At 37.7% G+C, this 19,536-nt stretch overlaps 3 protein-coding genes across 4 annotated transcripts; all 3 read left to right on the top strand.

Moving 5' to 3' along the window:
• The first annotated feature begins 436 nt into the window (after positions 1 to 436).
• Positions 437 to 6,877, top strand: toe1 (target of EGR1, exonuclease). The gene is made up of 8 exons (XM_057857631.1): positions 437 to 810; positions 922 to 962; positions 1,032 to 1,128; positions 1,289 to 1,447; positions 1,875 to 1,988; positions 2,176 to 2,324; positions 2,430 to 2,592; positions 4,094 to 6,877. Exons 1-8 carry the CDS (start codon positions 697 to 699, stop codon positions 4,733 to 4,735), a joined length of 1,479 nt encoding a protein of 492 aa, XP_057713614.1. The 5' UTR covers positions 437 to 696; the 3' UTR covers positions 4,736 to 6,877.
• A 262-nt stretch (positions 6,878 to 7,139) lies between these two features.
• Positions 7,140 to 9,745, top strand: tmem53 (transmembrane protein 53). Its single transcript, XM_057857714.1, has 3 exons — positions 7,140 to 7,345; positions 7,548 to 7,651; positions 7,734 to 9,745. Exons 1-3 carry the CDS (start codon positions 7,291 to 7,293, stop codon positions 8,433 to 8,435), a joined length of 861 nt encoding a protein of 286 aa, XP_057713697.1. The 5' UTR covers positions 7,140 to 7,290; the 3' UTR covers positions 8,436 to 9,745.
• Positions 9,746 to 12,286: 2,541 nt separating this feature from the next.
• LOC130929755 (serotransferrin-like) lies at positions 12,287 to 19,383 on the top strand. Of its 2 annotated transcripts, none has more exons than XM_057857219.1 (18): positions 12,287 to 12,355; positions 12,847 to 12,936; positions 13,263 to 13,414; positions 13,582 to 13,684; positions 14,042 to 14,233; positions 14,302 to 14,431; positions 14,502 to 14,557; positions 14,622 to 14,785; positions 14,864 to 15,017; positions 15,082 to 15,242; positions 17,030 to 17,126; positions 17,201 to 17,221; positions 17,403 to 17,567; positions 18,123 to 18,273; positions 18,458 to 18,525; positions 18,588 to 18,772; positions 18,915 to 19,104; positions 19,182 to 19,383. In XM_057857219.1, the coding sequence occupies exons 2-18, from the start codon at positions 12,900 to 12,902 to the stop codon at positions 19,217 to 19,219; spliced, it is 2,064 nt and encodes a 687-aa protein (XP_057713202.1). In that variant the 5' UTR covers positions 12,287 to 12,355; positions 12,847 to 12,899; the 3' UTR covers positions 19,220 to 19,383. The 2 variants fall into 2 exon arrangements, with proteins under 2 accessions (XP_057713202.1, XP_057713201.1); XM_057857218.1 differs by having other exon boundaries at positions 12,305 to 12,367.
• Positions 19,384 to 19,536: the final 153 nt, after the last annotated feature.

Here is a 19,536-nt window from a genome sequence, read left to right as displayed (position 1 = left end):
GCCATTTTGTATCAGTGCCGTTTGCTATAAAATAACATTATAGTCAATGGAGTGTGTACACTGAAATAGCTATAAATGGCTCAATTTTTAACCGATTATCAAATTATTTGTTTTTTTTATTAAACTTCAGAGATGCAGTAAATCAACATAACACGTAAAAATAATAATACACTTTTTAAACGGCCTGTCTGAATCATAGGTTATGATTCATAGCCACATTAATACATTTTGTCACAAACGAAAACGTTTGAAAATCCGTTTGTTTTTAGTCGAGTTAATAGTATTTTAGTCTAGAATATCACCTAAGGTCAAGAGACCTAAGGTTGGCTGCATAAGAGCCCGCATGCCAAAATCCACTGCGTTAAAATGGCCGCCTATGATTTACGCCGCCGACTCGGATTTTCCTCTCTCTCTCTCTATTTATGTGATATTTCATAGGACCTCCGAAATTCCGAAGCACGTTGTCATCATGTTTGTCTGCCGATTCTTACCTATATTTGGCACTTGTTAAAGTGGTTCTTTTGCACGTTTAGACAATTATTATTACACAATAGGTAATCGCATCATATATTCTGAGAGAGCAGTTTGGAATCAACACAATTTTTCAGCTACCACAAGTAAAGGGTGAATGAACATCAACATTTCTTTTCCCGCCGGCTTCTCACACTTAGCATTTTTTACTACAATAGAATTAAAATGACATCATCATTCGATGTTCCTGTTATTGATGTACACAATGGCAATTTCAAAGAACTTTGGCCGGCAATGGTTGTGGCTCTGAAAACATCTTCCTTCGTTGCTGTTGATACGGTACGAGAACGATAACTTTCTTTGTTAATTTGAGTTTGTCGTTACTTGGGTAGTAAATATTAAAAGACATACATATATGAACCCCTAATTATTTTTAAATTACTGTTACAGGAGCTCAGTGGCCTCGGAAATAGAGCGTCATTGCTTGCAGCGTGAGTTAAAAGCTTACTAGAACTCATTCTTTGTAGCCTTCTTTAATTGTCTTAAATATTTTGTTTTAGGTCAATAGAAGACAGGTATAAAGCCATTTGTCATGCAGCTCGCTCTCGTTCAATCCTCTCATTGGGAATTGCCTGCTTCAAGAAGTTGAGCAACAAGGTGTAGATGTTGTATTTTACATTTGCTTTGTATTGAAATTCTAATCTGTGACATACATATGTTGGTCTTACATTTTGGATGTATATTACCATATCTCTAGCAGACTGAATCATTGATCATGTTAAAACTTCAAAATCTGCCCTTGTTCCTATTTATTCAGGCAGCCGATACATACCTTGTTCAGGTGTATAACCTCACCTTACTATGTTCAGAGGAGTACATCATCGAGCCTCAATCAGTGCAGTTCCTTGTCCAACATGGATTTGACTTCAACAAGCAGTATGCAGAAGGGATCCCATATCACAAGGGCAATAATAAGGTATTTATCCTGTTTGAGCCTGTCAAATTGTCTTCACTATAAAGCAAACTTGTCTCCCATCATCTTGCTGTCATTTAACCAAAATCAAGCTGTGTTGCCAAACATACCATTTGGAATCGTAGTGAAGCTCGGTCTCATCAGAATGTGTATGCCACGTGTGTTCCTGATTTACCATACCTTAAACTATATTGCATTACAAAAGTAGAAAATTACAATTTCAATAATCAATTAAACGATTATCTTATAATTCCCGATTATTACTATTGTTGTTCATTTTGCCTGTAGTATTTTATTGTACACTGAAATTAAAAGACAATGATTTATTTTGAGACAACGTCATGTTTTGATGGTGTTTCACATTATAATTACAATTTAGACTTTCCTTTTATGTGCTCATTGGTTCTGCTTTCTTTCTCTGCTTTGAAAGGGTGGGTCAGACAACCAGGGTGTTCATATTCGAGCTTTATTTACCGAGTTACTTCGTGCAAAAAAACCTCTGGTGCTCCACAATGGCCTCATTGACATTGCTTTCCTCTACCAGGTAGTATATTTGTTTATGCTCACAGTCTCATTTGTTCTTGTCTTGTGTGTTGATATTACCTTCATTTATTTGAGAGACCTCTAAACAGAACTGTTGTTTGGCTGTCAATGATTTGGCTGCTTTATTAGAAATTAAGAACTACTGACTTTTTTCCCCCTTTTTCTTACTATTTATTGTGTCTGTTTAGAATTTCTATGCACATCTACCAGATCATTTAGCCACCTTCACAGCCGACCTTTCAGAGATGTTTCCTGCAGGCCTCTTTGACACTAAATATGTCACAGAATTCGACCTTCGCTTCAGTGCCTCATATCTAGAATATGCTTATAAAAAATGGTGTGTATTTTTCTTTCTTTATGCTTATGCTAGAGCAAATGTGAAGTCCTACTTTTTTGTCTTTATTATATTAGATTGCCCCTCATTTTTCTCTGCTCCTTACAGTAAACTAGATAACAGTCGAAATGAGTCTTCTGTTGAGAATGGTCGTCGTGTCTACCTGGAATTCTGTCAGTATGCTGGTGCCATGTCCAGCTATGTGGACTACAGATCCTGTCCAACTGGAGCTCCTCATTCAGTGCAGGCAGACATCTGCCAGTCTTTCTCGGTGAGTGTCAAATAAACTTAAATAAATGAAGCTTAAAAGGCTCTGTTGAGTTCATCACTCAAGCTTTATTATAATATTGCAGAACGTCCCAGTAGGATGTCTTTCATTTATGTCTTTCCATGCCAAAGATTCTCATTGTAAATGCTTTTTTAAGTTGTCACTAGGTATGATGTTATCACGCGATATAATTCCGTCCCAACTCGACTATATCAATTATTTTGGAGCATAGTCTGAGATTATTGTCCAACCATCCTGCCCATGGGTCTCAATGAAATGTGTGTTCTTTAAAGAGCTAAACCTCTGTTCTAATCTTTTAAGTTTACACTTACGTGTGCTCTCACAAATGAACCTTTTATTTTTCTTTCTGGATTTATCCTTGTTCAAAACTATCTCCAGGTTTTAACAATGTACATTACAGTATTGTTCAGTTCACATTTGAGTCATTTCAGCAATTTTCTTAGTAGTAAGCAGTGTTGTCAATAACAGCGTTAGAGTATAACGGCGTAACTACCGGCATTATTTTTTTCAGTAATGAGTAATCTAATTAATTACTTTTCTCATCTTGGCAACGCCATTACGGTTACTGTCGATGTAAAGGCGTGCATTACTACGTTGGTTGAATGACGCGAGAAAAGTCAGAGACACGGACTCAAGGAGACAAGAGAGCAGAGCAGGAGTGGGGAGAAGGGAAGGAAGTTGTGACGCCGTTGCAAACGCGATGCGCTAGGTGGCTCCAATATTACCTGACTGTAGCTGATAGCCTACAAACTACGCCCGAATGATGGTACCGTATGATGCTAGTTATCACATGTATATAAAACTAGATGCGAAATGACAGACACGGCGGTGTTAGTAAACAGCCGCCATTTTAAAGCAGTAGACTTCTCAGGAAGGCTCTGTTGTAGAGAACCGTCCTCGCAAACCTAAGTAGCTTTTTATCTAAAATACTCCTAAATTTGAAAAATCTTGACTTGAATCTATCTTTAAATGATAAAACAGTTTTAAAACGTTCACATGTCGAAAGAAGACAGAAAGGAACTAATGCAAAAACGGGAGCAATTTTAAAAGCTGTAACGGTTGATTCACAACAATAAATGACTTTAAAACACAGCAAAGGATACTGTGTTTTTTTTTTCTTTTTTTTTGAATGAAAAAAAAAAAGAAAGGTGACACCAGTTACTTTTCCAAGTAACGAATTACTCTTACATTCAGGTAACTGAGTTACTAACGCAATTACTTTTTGGGATAAGTAATTTGTAACTGTAATTATTTCCTTTTTAGAAGTAAGATTAACAACACTGGTAGTAAGCTATACTTTTAATATACTATTTAAAGATACTTTTCGAGTAATCTCTGTCATAAAAGCTATTCAAATGAACTGATGTATTATTTTAAATAAATCCAGATTATGACTTGATTGTGGTCAGTTGGAGAACAGGTGGTCATCTTTTTTTGTTATAACCTCTCCTTCCCCGAACTTTTCTCTCTGTTTGTCTGGCAGGCGTTTGGTTGGTGTTCAAAAGGCACAAAGTGCCCTTTCTCTCATGACACTGACCTTATCATTCTCCAAGATGATAAATCCAAGGATGACAAGAGAAAAAAGAGGAAGCGTCAAAAGAAGAAAAAGAGAGAAGGAGAGTTAGATGATGACTCATCAGTTTCGGAAGGTGCTCCTCAAAATAAAATACCTCACCTGGAAATGAATCCAGATGAGAGCCATCAAGTGGTGACTGAAGGGTGTCTGGAAAGTGCAGATTTGGAAGACGGTAATACAAACACAGAACTGCATGAAGGAGAAAATCTGAAAAGAGATAGCAACGATGACAGAATATGCGAGGATAAGTTACAGTCCACAAACACAGAGATGACCACCGGAACAAGTGAAAACAAGGCGGAGTCGGGCACACATCGTGCCGGATTCGATGCCTTCATGACAGGGTACATATTTGCCTACTCATGCACCCTGGTAAAAAAGGAAGAAGAGGATGCAAGTGAAGAGAAACTGATATGGCCACTGACCTCCTTCAATAAGGTCTACCTCAGTGGAAAGACAACACCACTCAACATTGTCAAGAGCACTTTCTCCAAGTCGTCTAAAGCACATGTGCAAAAAATGGAAATGGTTTGGGGGGGAAAGCAGTAAATAATTGTTAAATACGTTTTTCAAGACTGCAATTAAAATAGTTTTGTGAAATAATTTCTAACTATACCATTTTTTAATTTTTTAAAAATAAAAATTCCTTTTATTGCATGAACAACCTGCTGAAAATAAAGATATTTAGCTTTTTTTACTATAATGAAAAACATTTTGTGAAAATTATTTCTGTAAGTATTGACAACCCAATCCCGAGAGCTATATGCACCTAAGTGTTAGAAACTTAAAAAAAATGTTAAACTTTTTGTAACGGTCACCTTTGCTGTTCCTAACGACATCCATCACACAGTGGCACCTCTTTATTTATATTAAATAGTTTTCCTCTTTTATTACTACTCACATTTTTGTTGGAGTTCATGGTGAGCGCTTGTGCGCGTACCGTTGTGCTCCCGAGTGACGAGTGGTTGAGCTGGATCTGATTATTTTTTTTGTACAATAAAAGTGCATAAGTGGACCTCTGCTCCTTTTTATTTTTTATGCACCCACCCTGCTTGCCACGAGTTACATTTTACAGTAACCTAAAGCCTCGATTGGTTATGAAATGTAAACTGACTTAGGCGTCACAATATATGGCGGAAAACAATTAGGTGACTTGAAGTTCTGCTCTGAGAAACCCAATTTAGCCAACTTTCAAAATTGTCCGATATGCATGTGTAATATACATCATTGGAAAGCTTAAAATCTCAATTTTCTGGGGGAAGAAAAATTTTGAAAAGGAGGGCATTAAAAAAAAAAAAGTTTCTTAAACAGCGAAACCCTATCTGGAGGTGAGAGCACGTGAGCGCAGAATTACAGACGCCATGACTTTAACGAGATATTATCGCGCACTTACCTTGTTTCAATCCAAAAACTCCATGTAGCATGTATCACTGAGTGTCAAGACAGCTGTGAATGGCCACAGCTGGATTGTTTGGGGATTTTATGGGTAAAACATGGTAATATAACAAGGGTTGTGATGCAGAAATCGCAGACATCAAGGAGTGGTCCAGATGTTCTTTTTCATATATGTATCCTTTTAAACGTTTTTTTCTCTGTTTTTCTTCGTTTGGATTGATTATCATCTAACATATCGGAGAAACTGCGACAATAACAAAAAAAAAAAATATATATATATATATATATACAATTAAGCGATAATAATGAGGTAGATATTCGTGACTTACACTTTTTTTCAATGTGACATAATTTGTTTAAAAGTTTAAAATATGTGACAATAATTTTTTTAATTTTTTTTTTTTTTTTTTTAAACGAAATATGAGACGTCGATTAATGATTCTAAGCTAAAAACGACAGACATTTTGAATAATAAATATAATTAATTACCTTCGTTTTATTTCTGGGTTGAGACAAAAGCGGTTGCCCGACGTCTGTAAACAGGGATTTTCAGGGTAAAACGAACAAATAGTTCGGGGGCTTAATGCGCCATGAATCTGCTATGGCAGCATATAGACAAATTGATCTATCAAACACAACAGTTGTTTTGGCTTAAAATACAGCAGTTTCTTTTAAAGAGGAGTGCAAGAGCTATAATTTGGTCCAGGGTATGGACTGTCCCCAACATGTTCCTGTTGACTAATAAAGTCAAAGAAGTCTCTTTCAAAATTATTCAGATATTATCCTGCAAATCACTACATGAAAAAATTCAAGAGGGACATTGACACGAACTGTTCGTTCTGTGGAGATCATCCAGAGACAGTTCAGCACCTTTTTTGGACTTGTTCTTTTTCAAACAAATTTTGGAAAGATTTTTGTAAGTTTGTTGACAGGAATCTACATGTGGACTTCAAGCTAAAATGAGAAACTGTCATTTTTTGTTTTTATAAAAAGATCAGGAATGAAGATATTTTTATTGTTAATCTACTTTTGTTGTCAAAATTGTACATCCAGTTCAGCAAGCTGTTACCATCTTTTTCTCACTTCCACAATGAAACGGTATGCTACATAAATCTGTTGAAAAAAAATCAAAGAATAGGAAAGCGGAGAAAATAATTGATATTTGTGAACAGCTACGACTTTTTTGTGAATAGTTGATTATAGTATTATTCATTTTTTTTTCTCTGATATGCAATGTTTGGTATGTTTATACCCCCTGGAATATTTGTGTTTGTGTTCTTTAGTTTTTTGGTTTGTATTAGTATTGTCTGGATTTTTGTGTTTGTATTGTTTATTTTGTTGTGTTGTTGTTGTTGTTAATAAAATAAAAAATAAATAAATAAAGGAGTGCAAGAGCAGAATCTGCTTTTTCAGTCTTGTCTGTGTTTTCCGCCATATACATTAGACTTCCGTTAACCGAGTCCATCAAACAAAACGCCCTCTGTCCACGAGGGAGCAGCATTATATTTTTTAGGTTTGCCCTTAGACGCACTAAAGAAGAAGAAAACTTCCGGTTTGAGTATCCCTTGCACATTAATGCAGTCCCCGGATCAGAGTCGTAGACTGCATTTTACCATATGTTTACAGTGATACTCGTATAGCTTAATAAACGGTTCTTTTTGTAATGAAATATTACAATCAAATAAAATAAACGACATCTGAACACTAAAATGGAAAATGAAGGAATCGACTACAACATTGTGTTTCCACATGAAGAGACCACCGGTGAGCGTCGTTCATTTTACAGTAACCTACTCTTGCTTTACTGTCTTAGTCATGCCATCGAGATTGCCTAGTTGTTTTGCTAATTTTCCTAATCGCCTGAAATTACAATTTGCCTGACTACGTCATCGTCGTGGTGTCGATAAGCGATGTGATCCCATCACGGAGTATTTTTTTTTTCTTTCTTCCCCCCCCCCCTTCCCAGAGACGCACTGGCAGGGTACAAAAGAGCCTGTTGTGATATTGTTGGGATGGGCAGGCTGCAAAGACAAACACCTCACCAAGTACAGCTCCATCTACACCGACCAGGTTAAAGTTTTATTTGTTTGATCTATTTGTATATTTCACAAATAATTTACATCCTTAATTTTCTGTCTTATTCCTAATATAGGGATGTGTCACTATCCGCTACACAGCTCCTCTCAAGACAGTATTCATCTCCGAGTCATTTGGATATAAAGAACTTCGATGTACAGCCCTGAAGTTGCTGGAGATCCTCTATGATTATGAGGTGGAACAGAGCCCTATTTTCTTCCACATATTCAGTAACGGTGGTTTCATGTTGTACAGATATATTGTAGAGCTCTTGCACAAGGACAAACAGTTCAGTTCCCTGTGTGTAATTGGGGCCATTGTGGACAGTGCTCCTGGTAGTGGAAATGTACTTGGAGCAGTCAGGGCTCTGGCAGCCACTTTGGGGCCTAAAATAAGTCCTCTTCTGAAGTATGTCCTTCTTACACTCTTTGCGGTGACTGTTTTCCTGTTGCGAGTTGTTCTGTACCCCTTGACAAAGTACGTGCATAAGAATCACTATGACGCAGTGCAAGAGGAGCCACCTGCCTGGCCTCACTTCTTCCTGTACTCCAGTGCTGATCAGGTGATCAGGCCAAGAGACGTAAGAGTATTTGCAGACACACTGAAGTTTAAAGGAGTTCGAGTGGACAGTCACGATTTTGTCTCGAGCGGCCATGTGAGTCATCTACGGGAATATCCAGAGCAGTATCCACGCAAGTGCCGCAATTTCCTTATTACTTGTATGAAGGACACAAAAGGAGCACACGCAAAAACTAGGCACCGGGTTCAGGATCAGTGAAGCATGTAAAAATGAATAATAACTGAGTTGTGGCCATGTTTTTAAATTTTTTTTTTTTTTCAAGCTGACCTATTCGGCTGCTAAGAGAGTAATCCTCCTTCAGGACCCTCCTGAAAGGAGGATCTGAATGTATGGTTTATGCCGGGATGGTTTTTCTGTGCAACAGTGAGCTGTCACGATTTTAAAAAATAAATAAATAAAAAATGTCGATAGATTTTACTAGGAACTACTGCAAAAAAACATTTTTTTTAGCCTGCTGGCATAATATTAAATTGTATAAACTAATCATCACAAACACTTGAATGTCATGAGAAATTAGACTGATAATAACCTTCATCATTTAATGTATTAATTAAATGGTATCAATCAATATTGGTCCTGCAGTCATTTGGACCAGATAAATGCAAAAATATGAACTTATACCTTTATTCTCTTCACTTTCTGTGTATGTGCTTGAGTCCCACCTCCCTGAGAGCTAGCTCGCATGCTGAGGCAGTGCGAACAAGACAGCAAAAATGAATGTTAATGAGGCGTAATTTATTGTGTTGTGAAAAACAAAATCTTCGGCCATTCTATACTGTATATCGGACAATAGGTTGATATCGTATTTATCATGTCAGGGCCCAGGGGGATACGTTTTAAAAATTGAAGGAAAGCTAGGTATTTTCATTTCTTGATGAAAGTCGTCCTTTTTAAGCTGGAGACTGAGCGCCCAGCAAAATTATCCAGAATTTGTGTTCGAGTTAATCAGACATGTACATGTGTCACTATTCAATTGATGTATCGACTTGCAGTAATTTTCAACCCATTTCGACCTTTTTTTTTTTTTTTTTTTTTTTTTTTTTTTAAATTATAGACATATACTTTTAAATAACGCAAACTAGGTTGTCGATTCACACTGGATAAAATGGAATAAAATTAACAAATTGTATTTAACATTTGTTTAATATGTGATGCATAAGTTAGTTTTTTTGTCAAACCTAACTAATGAAGATTAGAATATATGTAATGTAATTAGAATTTACATTCGTTTGTTCAAAAAACCTTTTACTAAAGAGTTGTAAATTGAACTTTAGAGTAAGAACAGAATACAAACAACACATACATGCAGACGTCTTTGTCAAATTGGAAATTCAAAGCCTATTGATTTGTTCCTTCTAGAAGATATTTATGTGATTTAAGATGGATATACTGCAAAGGTAAAACAAGATTATGTACACAATTTAAGTGATTTTTTATATCCACTGTGTTTTCCACAAATGTCTTGTCCTTAACTAATGTGCCTTCAATGAATCCAATTGCTAATTAAACATCTCAACCATACTTGTGCTGTAGTTTGTACCAAATAATTTCAGTCTGCCATTTACTTATTTTCTTGTCAATCATTTGCGGTTGAATTCCAAGAGTAAAATGAATAGATACACTGCACACATACTGATATACTGAATCATGTGTTTCATTTATTTACTTTTAAAGTAATTCAGTCATTTATTTGTATATCCCTTAGTCATACCAATATCTCAAAGGGATTACTTGCCCACCCAAGACAAGAAATAACATCCCCTGATCTAAACCCCCAAAAGGATTGGGGGAGAAAAACTCCAAATACGAACAATTTATAATAACCATGAGAAGAGATAACAGATTTTGGATGCCTCTCAGCATGACCAGGCATGGACCAGGTTGCAATGTGTGCCGAAATGGCAACGTTTTGCACTATGAATGGTTCAATAGCACCGTATCTAAACTACATGAGAGTCCATCAGAAGAGATGATGTGCCACAGGTAAATTCTCAGGTGAGTGGCCCTTCCTCACGATCTTATGAAGGATTCACCACAACAATGATGCCAAGGAATTATATTTGCAATCTTGGCTTGGCCAGTGGGCGCAGAGTCAAGACAGTACTTTGGTCGCCGAAGTCTACTCCTAACCACGATTGGGCAAAAAGGAAAGTGACAGTGAACATGCAATTTCAACTAAAGGCCAGAGTGTAAAGGTAATCTTAAAAGAGATTTAAACATTTCTCCTGAGGAAGATACTCTAAATCTAATCACGTGTATAAGACAATGATTACAACAGTGATTTCAAATCCACATTGAATCTATAACAATTATATACAGTATACTGGACTGTCTCAGGAAATTAGAATACACAATATTCTAATTTTTTGAGACAGTCCTGTGTATATATACAGGACTGTCTCAGGAAATTAGAATACACAATATTCTAATTTCCTGACTGTCTCAGGAAATTAGAATATTGTGTATTGTGACTGTCTCAGGAAATTAGAATATTGTGTATTCTAATTTCCTGAGACAGTCCTGTATATATACACAGGACTGTCTCAAAAAATTAGAATATTGTGTATTCTAATTTCCTGAGACAGTCCAGTATATATATGTTGGAAAACACAGGGCTGAAAAAGCAGTTTCTGCTCTTGCACCCCTCTTTAAAATAAACTGCTGTGTGTGATAGAACAATAGGTCTATAGGCCTATGCTGCAATAGCAGATTCATGGCGGAATAAGTCTCCGAACTATTTTTAATTTGTCCGTTTTACACTTGCATCCTTTGAACTTTTAAAGAAATTACGTCACAATGACAAAATTGGCATCTGTAAAAAAGTCACGGATATCTACCTCATAACTATCGCTTGATTGTATTTTTTTCGTCAGTGTCGCATTTCCCCTATATTTTAGATGATAAATAATCTATCTAAACAAAGAAACATAAAAAAAAAACAACAACCTCTTATTAGTTTAAATATATGAAAATGAAAATCTTGACCACTCCTTGACGTCTGCGATTTCTGCATCGCGACCCTTGTTATATTACCATGTTTCACCCATAAAATCCCCCCAAAAATCCAGCTGTTGCCTTTCACAGCTGTGTCTGGACACTCAATGATACATGCTACATGGAGTTTTTGGATCGAGAAGATGTAAGTATGCGATTATATCTCGTTAAAATCATGGCGTCTTTAATTATGCTCTTGCGTGCTCTCACCTCCAGTTAGGGTTTTGCTGTTTTAACAAAAATTCTTTAAAAATGCCCTCCTGGTCAAAATTTTTCTTCCCCCAGAAAATTGAGATTTTAAGCTTTCCAGTGATGTATGATGTATCACACATGCATATAGGACAATTTGAAATTGGGCCAAATTGCGGGTCTCAGAGCGGAACTTCAAGTCACCTGAGTGTTTTCCGCCATACATTATATATATATATAATATATATAAGGGTTGGTTTGGGTCCTGCGTAATCAGGTCCTTTACCCACTCCAACTACCCCGCCCAATTTGGATACACTTTTACAATAAAATACAGTAATCTACCATAGTAATCTATTAGTAAGATGACAAGTTAAAAGCTGTTTGGAGACAAAGGAATACAGAATTTTTTTCCTGTATTTTTTTAACATTGCATGCAGTCAATTTATCGAATCGATCAAATTCGAAAGAAAAAAAAAACTGTATTGAATTATCCAGTAAATTAATACCAATGATACAATATAGCTATATAGTATGGCTGTATGCAATATTTAACAAAAAATGTTACAACTGACTGCATAAAAAATGCAAAATACAAACATTCGCCATGTAATCGATCATGTCAGCAAGGTAATGCAGATACAAAATGGGCTGTTGCCTAAATGAATTAAATTTAAATGTTTAAGAAATTTAACATTTATATTTTGGGCTGTTGAAAAATAGGAATTCAGATATTTCTCAACTCACCCTCTGTGATATGCAACCTCGATGGAACACATTCTGTTCCACTGACCGCCACTAGGAGCGCCATTTTCCTCATCAAACCCACTTCTTGCAGCACCTGAGGCCAATTAGCACTCAGGTGGAGACAAAATATAAAGAATTTCTTTATAACGTGAATTCCTCTCTTCTCTCCTTGTCAACCTGGTGTAAAGGTAGGTAGTTAGGTGAGTTAATTTTATGATTCTTTACCAAAATTTGACTTATTTTGCCCAAAGCTCATTCATCATTGCCAGACAAACATGCTAGACCTTCGTTGGTATTTGTTTGACTTTGTCCCCCCCCCCCTCATTGATACCGAGGCAAGAGGCTTTCTAGTTGGCTACAGTGTCTCTCCTCAACTGGGAAAAAAAGTCCATTAATGTTAATTTAGTCCTTGTTATGTAGATAACAGTACCAGAAAATGTGGTTTGGCAATTGGCATGCTGTTGTTTGTAAAGTTACTTATGCTTTCATCACTATACAAAAATCTTTTTCACATTTGCATTCACTAAATGTATGCGGTTATGCTGTCAATTTTGGGATAAGTATTCATGATTACAAAACTATGGTAGCTTGTTTTATTCTGTCATTAAATGGCTGTGCAAAGACATGCATATGCCCAGTTAAACCTGGTCAAATGGACATCTACCTGTATCATTCCCAGTCTAGCATCACAATCGTCATCTGAGCAATCTGCTGAACCAAGGGCTGTTCACGATGAAGCATCTGTTGCTGCTGCTGCTCGGCCACCTGGGTAAACCGCAATAGATAACAAATGGAAAGCCAGTTTACAGTAGTCTCCTCCGTTTATATGCCTTGTCTGCCCGATAAAAACGGCCTTGTTTGTATATAAGTATTCGTTGTTCAAGGTTGCTGCTGACAACTTTTGTGCGAATTTATTCACATTAACAATTTTAATATAGGCTTTTACAAGTTCTCAACTGCTTTAATATTGGCCCGTTACTAGTGAGTTTCAAATATTTTCTTTTCAATCATAAGTGAGGACAGAGCCTAAAAGTGTGAATTGGAATAAAATCTCATGGCTTGCCACACTTGAATGCTCAATTCTTTTTGCGATAGCTGCTGCGGTGTTGTCGGCCCCCATGGGATTTGTGAGGTGGTGTACAAAGTCTGATAAAGAGTTCAAGAAGTGCTCAGACCTGGCTTCCAAGGCGCCGGTCTTTTCCTGTGTGATGAAATATAGCTCGATGGAGTGCATCGATGCCATTCAAGTAGGTATTTCTGTAAATGATCCCTGCTTTTACACTAGTTGCCTTTGGCTTAAAATAGTCATTTCAGGGCTGGGGAAACTCAACTTTGCAAGGAAGTTGATTTGTTGGCTGAACAGTGGTCAAATTTAATCTCCTTATTGTCTAACTTTTTCCTGTTCTTCCAACAGAATGGTACAGCAGATGCAATCACATTGGATGGAGGAGACCTCTACACTGCTGGACTGGAGAACAAAAAATTGCAACCCATAATTGCAGAGCACTATGGCAACTGTAAGAAACTTAAATTGTCAACTGATAAAATTCTTAATTTTTATGATCGTTGAATGAAATTAGCAGATTGTCACAAAACCCTATTACAGCTACACATTTTGAGCCTTCTCAATGCAAAATCTGTGGGGGGGGTCAAAAACTGCTCATGAGCTGTTTTGAGTAGGAAAAATTTCACAATTGAATAATTTGAGTGGTTCTCACTGTGCGATGAATCTTGAAGGCACCTGAGCATGGGACCTTTTCAGATTTGTCAGTGGATGGTACCTGGCTCAAAATCTGCACTAATAGGTTTTTAAATCTGCACGTAGAGCAAAATGTCAATCTTTGCTATTGCAAAAATCATTGTAATCTGCTCAGCATCGGAAGGCTGCTACTACGCAGTCGCTGTGGTTAAGAAGGGCTCTGGCTTCGGCATCAGAGACCTAGCTGGGAAGAGATCCTGTCACACTGGCCTGGGAAAATCCGCTGGCTGGAATATGCCAATTGGAACCCTCCTAAAATTGGGTATATTGAAGTGGGGTGGCAGTGATAAGCGAACTATTGAGAAAGGTGCGTGAGTTTTAAGTTTTTAAATCTAATTTGAGCTGGTATCTACAAAGAATTGTCCATTTTTGCAGTGGTAGGTGACTTTTTCTCATCGAGCTGCGCCCCCGGGGCAGAAAAGGACTCTCAACTGTGTAAAAGCTGCAAGGGTGACTGTTCACGGTCCCACAATGAACCATTCTATGGCTATGATGGTGCCTTTCAGTAAGTAGTAACTGTCTACCTTTCCACCTAGCCTACCATCTTGATGTGGATATTATTCTCCCCCTTTAAGGTGCCTGGTAGAAGATGCTGGTGATGTAGCTTTTGTCAATCATCTTACTGTACCAGGTGATATACTTTCACGTCGATATAGCAATTACTATTTAATTTGTTTAAATTTAAAAACTTTCAGACAAAGAGAAGGTGAAGTATGAGCTTCTGTGCCCTGACAACACAAGAGCGCGTATTGAGGACTACAAAGAATGCCATCTGGCCAGGGTACCTGCTCATGCAGTGGTCACCCGCAAAGAACCTGAACTGGCCAAATTAATCAGGAAAAGTCTCTCGGCAGTACATGTGAGTGCACACTAACTGAATGTGGAATGTTTGTAATTGTATACAACTTTTAAGCTATTTTTTTTTCCCTGAACCTAGGACTTTGACCTTTTTTCCTCCAAAGCATACGCACCTGCAAAAAATCTAATGTTCACAGACACTACTGAAAAGCTGGTTAAACTGCCTTCAAACATGAACTCCTTCTTGTATTTGGGTGCTGGCTATATGAGTGTCATACGCTCCTTGAACAAAGGTAACAAGTACTATCTTCACAACCCAGGTGAACACTGGAACAATTTTGCTTGACTTCAACTCAGAGATCACTGCAGCCGGATCAAACGCCATTACATGGTGTGCCGTGGGCCCAAGTGAGATGAAGAAATGTGACATGTGGAGAATCAGAAGTATGATGGCTGGTGAAAACAAAATTATGTGCCAGAATGCATCTACTGTGGAAGAGTGCATGAAGAAGATCATGGTGAGATTTATAAACTGATTTAGGGCTGTCTGTTGACACTTTGAGAAAAGCTTGGTTGAGAGAAGCTTGCTTTACTGAAACAATTGGCTGAAAATTTCTAAGAAATTAATTTGTATTGGCTCACTGCTTGAACCAGTATTTCCATGCTTCCATTTGGCTGGCTAATGTGAAGCTTTTTTAGGAATCCAACTTTTCAGATCTTCAATGGTTAAATTCCAAGGCTCACACATGGAAGTGTACAAGAGCCAATCAGAAACGTATAGTGCCAATCATGTTTCTGTACAAATCGCCAAAAATAGGAGTTGATCAAGTATTTAACTCTTTAACACCGAACTTGTCGGATGCGACACGTTTACGCATATAATCTTTGAAGCATCGTAACGCTGTAATTACGTCACCCACGTGCCCCTGGTTGCTCTCATTTGAAAGTACGGAAGTGGATGTCCACACCAGTTTTTATTTGAAGTCAATCAACAAAGTAAAACGGGAGATGATGTCATTTGAGTTTTAGTTGCTCTCATACATATGCATTAAAACGCTGCATGGACCATGCGTCTATCTCCATATTTCCATTCTTTTTTTTTTCAAAACCGAAAGCACAAAAGACAACAAATCCCAAGAGCCGTTGTGATGTCAAGAATGACTAACTTAATGTGAACATTTTTAATAAATTGACGAGCAAGGCGCCAACTAAGGAAAAGGACACGCAAAGCAAGCAACGGCCGGTTGGATTTAGCGAGCGACTTTGAAATGTGCAGAATGAATCAAACTAAATTTAGCGCAAGCTAATGCATAGTTTCATTAACTCAAGGAATAGGATGAGCTGTATTTTTCATTGTTTTCCTCGGGTTAGTCGGCGTCTCGGCGAGTAGAAGTGACAGCAGCGCGCAAACGGCAGAGTAGGCTGTGTGACGTATGTGACTCAGCTCAGTGACCTGTTCAAAAACAAACTTTATTGAGTGCGCAAAAAAAGCTATTGTCGCATGCCTGAAAATATTGAACTACTTGTCAATATTTTTGAAAACTTTTTTTCAATGTTATATTTTAACTGAATATTTTCAATTTTTGTATAGATGTGTGTTCGAGAAGCTTAATTGAATGTACATACTATATACCTTTTACGGTGATGGGTACAATACCTAACTTCAGAGATATCCTCCCAACCCTTTTTTGTGTTGGATGATATATATACTTTTCCCCCCACGATTTTGCACCTTTATAAAACCAGTTTTGACCATAGTATGTGTAAAGGCCAAAAACGCCCATGACCATACCTGCTGTTTGTGTTAAATTGTCAAACATAATATTCAATCTTATTATTATTATTATTATTTTATTTTATTTTTTTTATTGAATGTTTATTTTAACAAGTTAAATAAATATTATCAATCTTCAAAACGGCTGGTCAAGCATGTTTGGTTGTCAGTGGGACATCAACATTACAAATTTTGAAGAAGAAAAACATTTTTTTTTTTTTTTTTCTTTTGGGGTCCAAAATGTGGATTAAAATTGGTCAGTGAAAACAAGTTTGGACATTAAGTTCAAGGTGTCCTGAAAAAAAAGGGACCCAACTTGGCCATTGTGAAGGTTTTTTTTTTTTTTTTTTTCTTTTGAAATATAAAGGCAACATCAAAGGCATGCAAATTTGGCCAAAATAGGCTTAGGTGTTAAAGGGTTAAAGTAACTGTTCCTGACAAATGGGTGATTTTCTAAGTGTATGATACAAATCCAAAGTTGTACAGGCATTCAGATTATTCCACCCCCCCCCCCCCCCCCAACTACTTCAGAGTAAGGAAGCGGATGCAATGGCAGTGGATGGAGGAGAGATCTACATTGCCGGGCAGTGCGGTCTTGTTCCAGCAATGGTGGAGCAGTATGATGAAGGTACTAATTTTATTGAGGAACAATTTAATGATTAGTATACCTGGGTTACATTGTTCTCAATTTTCCCTCAACAGCAAAGTGCAACACGTCTGGAGGTAAGTTGTGAGTTATTTTTTATTTTTTTTTTTTTTTTGTGTACTATTTGTCCATCAGGCTCTCTGACTCGAGGTAAACTACAGTACAGCTTCATTCACTGGGCACATGCAATTGTGTTCATTTCAGAAACTGTTTTTATCGGGTGTTAATTGCTGATTTTTCAATGAAAAATCTGTGTAGCTTTAGCATCTTCCTACTATGCTGTGGCGGTGGTCAAGAAGGATTCTGGCATTTCCTGGGCAAACCTGAGAGGGAGGAGGTCCTGCCACACAGGCTATGGCAGAAATGCAGGCTGGAATGTCCCCATGGGTAAAATCTATAAACAGACTGGTGACTGCAACTTCAGTAAGTACTCAATGGGTACTGTATCAATTTAGTTTTTGGGCAAGGTTGTGTTGGACAGTTAATACAGATAGCATCCCATGCTCTTTTCTGCTTTGGGTAGAACCTAGGTCTGCCACACCATAGAAAATTTGGTAAAAATGTTTTGTGCAGAGTAAGAACGATAAGTGTGATCGCTACATGTGCAGGGTGTTTCACTATCCATTTATAATATGTTCAACATTTACACAGACGGCTTTTTAGAAATTAAGTTGTAAACGATAATGTTCCAAAGATTTCACCACAAGAACAAAATGGAAGCATTTGAATGTCTTCACACAAGTGCTTGCCAAGAATTTTGCAGATTTTTTTGTTGGATGCAAATATGGATCCTTTGCCCAATAAAGGCCTTCATGTGGATTTGTCAAGCCTTTGAAATGATGTGAATGGAAATCTTTACATCACTACATTTATGCTAAAATGCCCTGTTTAATGGGTAGTTTTTTTTTTTTTTTTTTAAACTCACTGTACAAATGGCATTTACTTGTCAATCATTATGCCTTGTTCCCTTTTACACAGCCAAATTCTTCAGCAGTGGCTGCGCCCCTGGAGCTCCAGCCAACTCGCCGTTCTGTTTCCAGTGTGCAGGGAGTGATGGAACTGTGAACGACGAGGCAAAGTGCCAACCCAATTCAGAAGAGAAATATTACGGCTATGCTGGGGCCTTTAGGTACAGTCTGATCAACTAAAAATTTTTTGAGCATATTAACCCGTGCTCCATTAGTCAAATTCAGTTTGAGAAAATTGTATAGCCAAAATCTAATAACTGTCAAAGACTACTTTTGTAAAATCTTTTGCAAAAACATGGCATAATGGTTTAGAAGGGCTAGATTGAGCTCTTTACCTCTTTTCAGATGTCTTGTTGAGGGTGCTGGTGATGTTGCCTTCATTAAACACACAACTGTTGAAGAAAACAGCAATGGTAACTACTTACCCCGCCCCCATGCACGCGCAAGATGGTGTTATATGTGCTTTCTGTTGTAGGAAAGGGTCCTGCATGGGCCACAAACATCTTAAGCAGTGACTACAAACTGATTTGCCCCAAACGGAGTAGTCCTGTGCCGATCACAGATTTTGAGTCTTGCCACCTGGCTGCCACGCCAGCACATGCTGTGGTGACCCGTCCAGAGACTCGTGATTATGTTGTCAGAAATCTTCGGACACAGCAGGTAAGAATGACTCTTGGCTGTACTTGGCCTTGCACTATTTGCTGAAGTTTAACTCTTTGGAAATGGTGCAAATTAAGGGAAAATGAGGCTTCTCAAAATTCTGATTTTTATGAGCATGACAACGCTCCCTTTTGGTTTCTAGGTCAGGTTCGGCAGAGGGGGCAGCGATGCCAGTTTTGCGATGTTTCAGTCCCAGTCAAACAACCTCCTTTTTAAAGACTCCACCAAATGTCTCCAAGAGGTGCCAAGTGGATTTGACTATAAAGACTTCTTGGGACAAGATTATATGGATACCATGACCTCACTAAGGCAGTGCACCGACAGCACTCCAGGTGCTTTAAATTGGGCTGAACATAGACTGAATCTTTTTGCTAGATTTTAAAAACATGCTTTATTTTTTTCCTAACAGATCTGGAGAAACTTTGCACATTCAACACCTGTCAGTAAAGAACCTGGGCTGCTCCAAGCGTCTCATTTCCCCACAATGTATACTGACGCCACCCAGTGGCTTATCTTCTCAAGTCTTGGCAGTAATTTACAAAGTAACGGTACTGCTCAGTGTTTCGCTACCATTGGTATAACATGTGCTTCTTTCCAAATAAATTATTTCAACCAAATGCCGTATGCTGATTTTATTTGGGGCGGGGGTACTATGATTGTATAACGTGCGGGGTTCTGATCCCATCCTCATAACTCTGCAAAGACTCAATGTATAGTAAGCGATGACTTTTGAAGGGGTATGTCATGTACCGGTGTTCTGCCAA

Source organism: Corythoichthys intestinalis, chromosome 14 (assembly GCF_030265065.1).
Source record: "Corythoichthys intestinalis isolate RoL2023-P3 chromosome 14, ASM3026506v1, whole genome shotgun sequence".
NCBI lineage: Eukaryota > Metazoa > Chordata > Actinopteri > Syngnathiformes > Syngnathidae > Corythoichthys > Corythoichthys intestinalis.
Note: the sequence above shows the minus strand (reverse complement) of the source record. Positions and strands in the feature narration are given on the sequence as shown.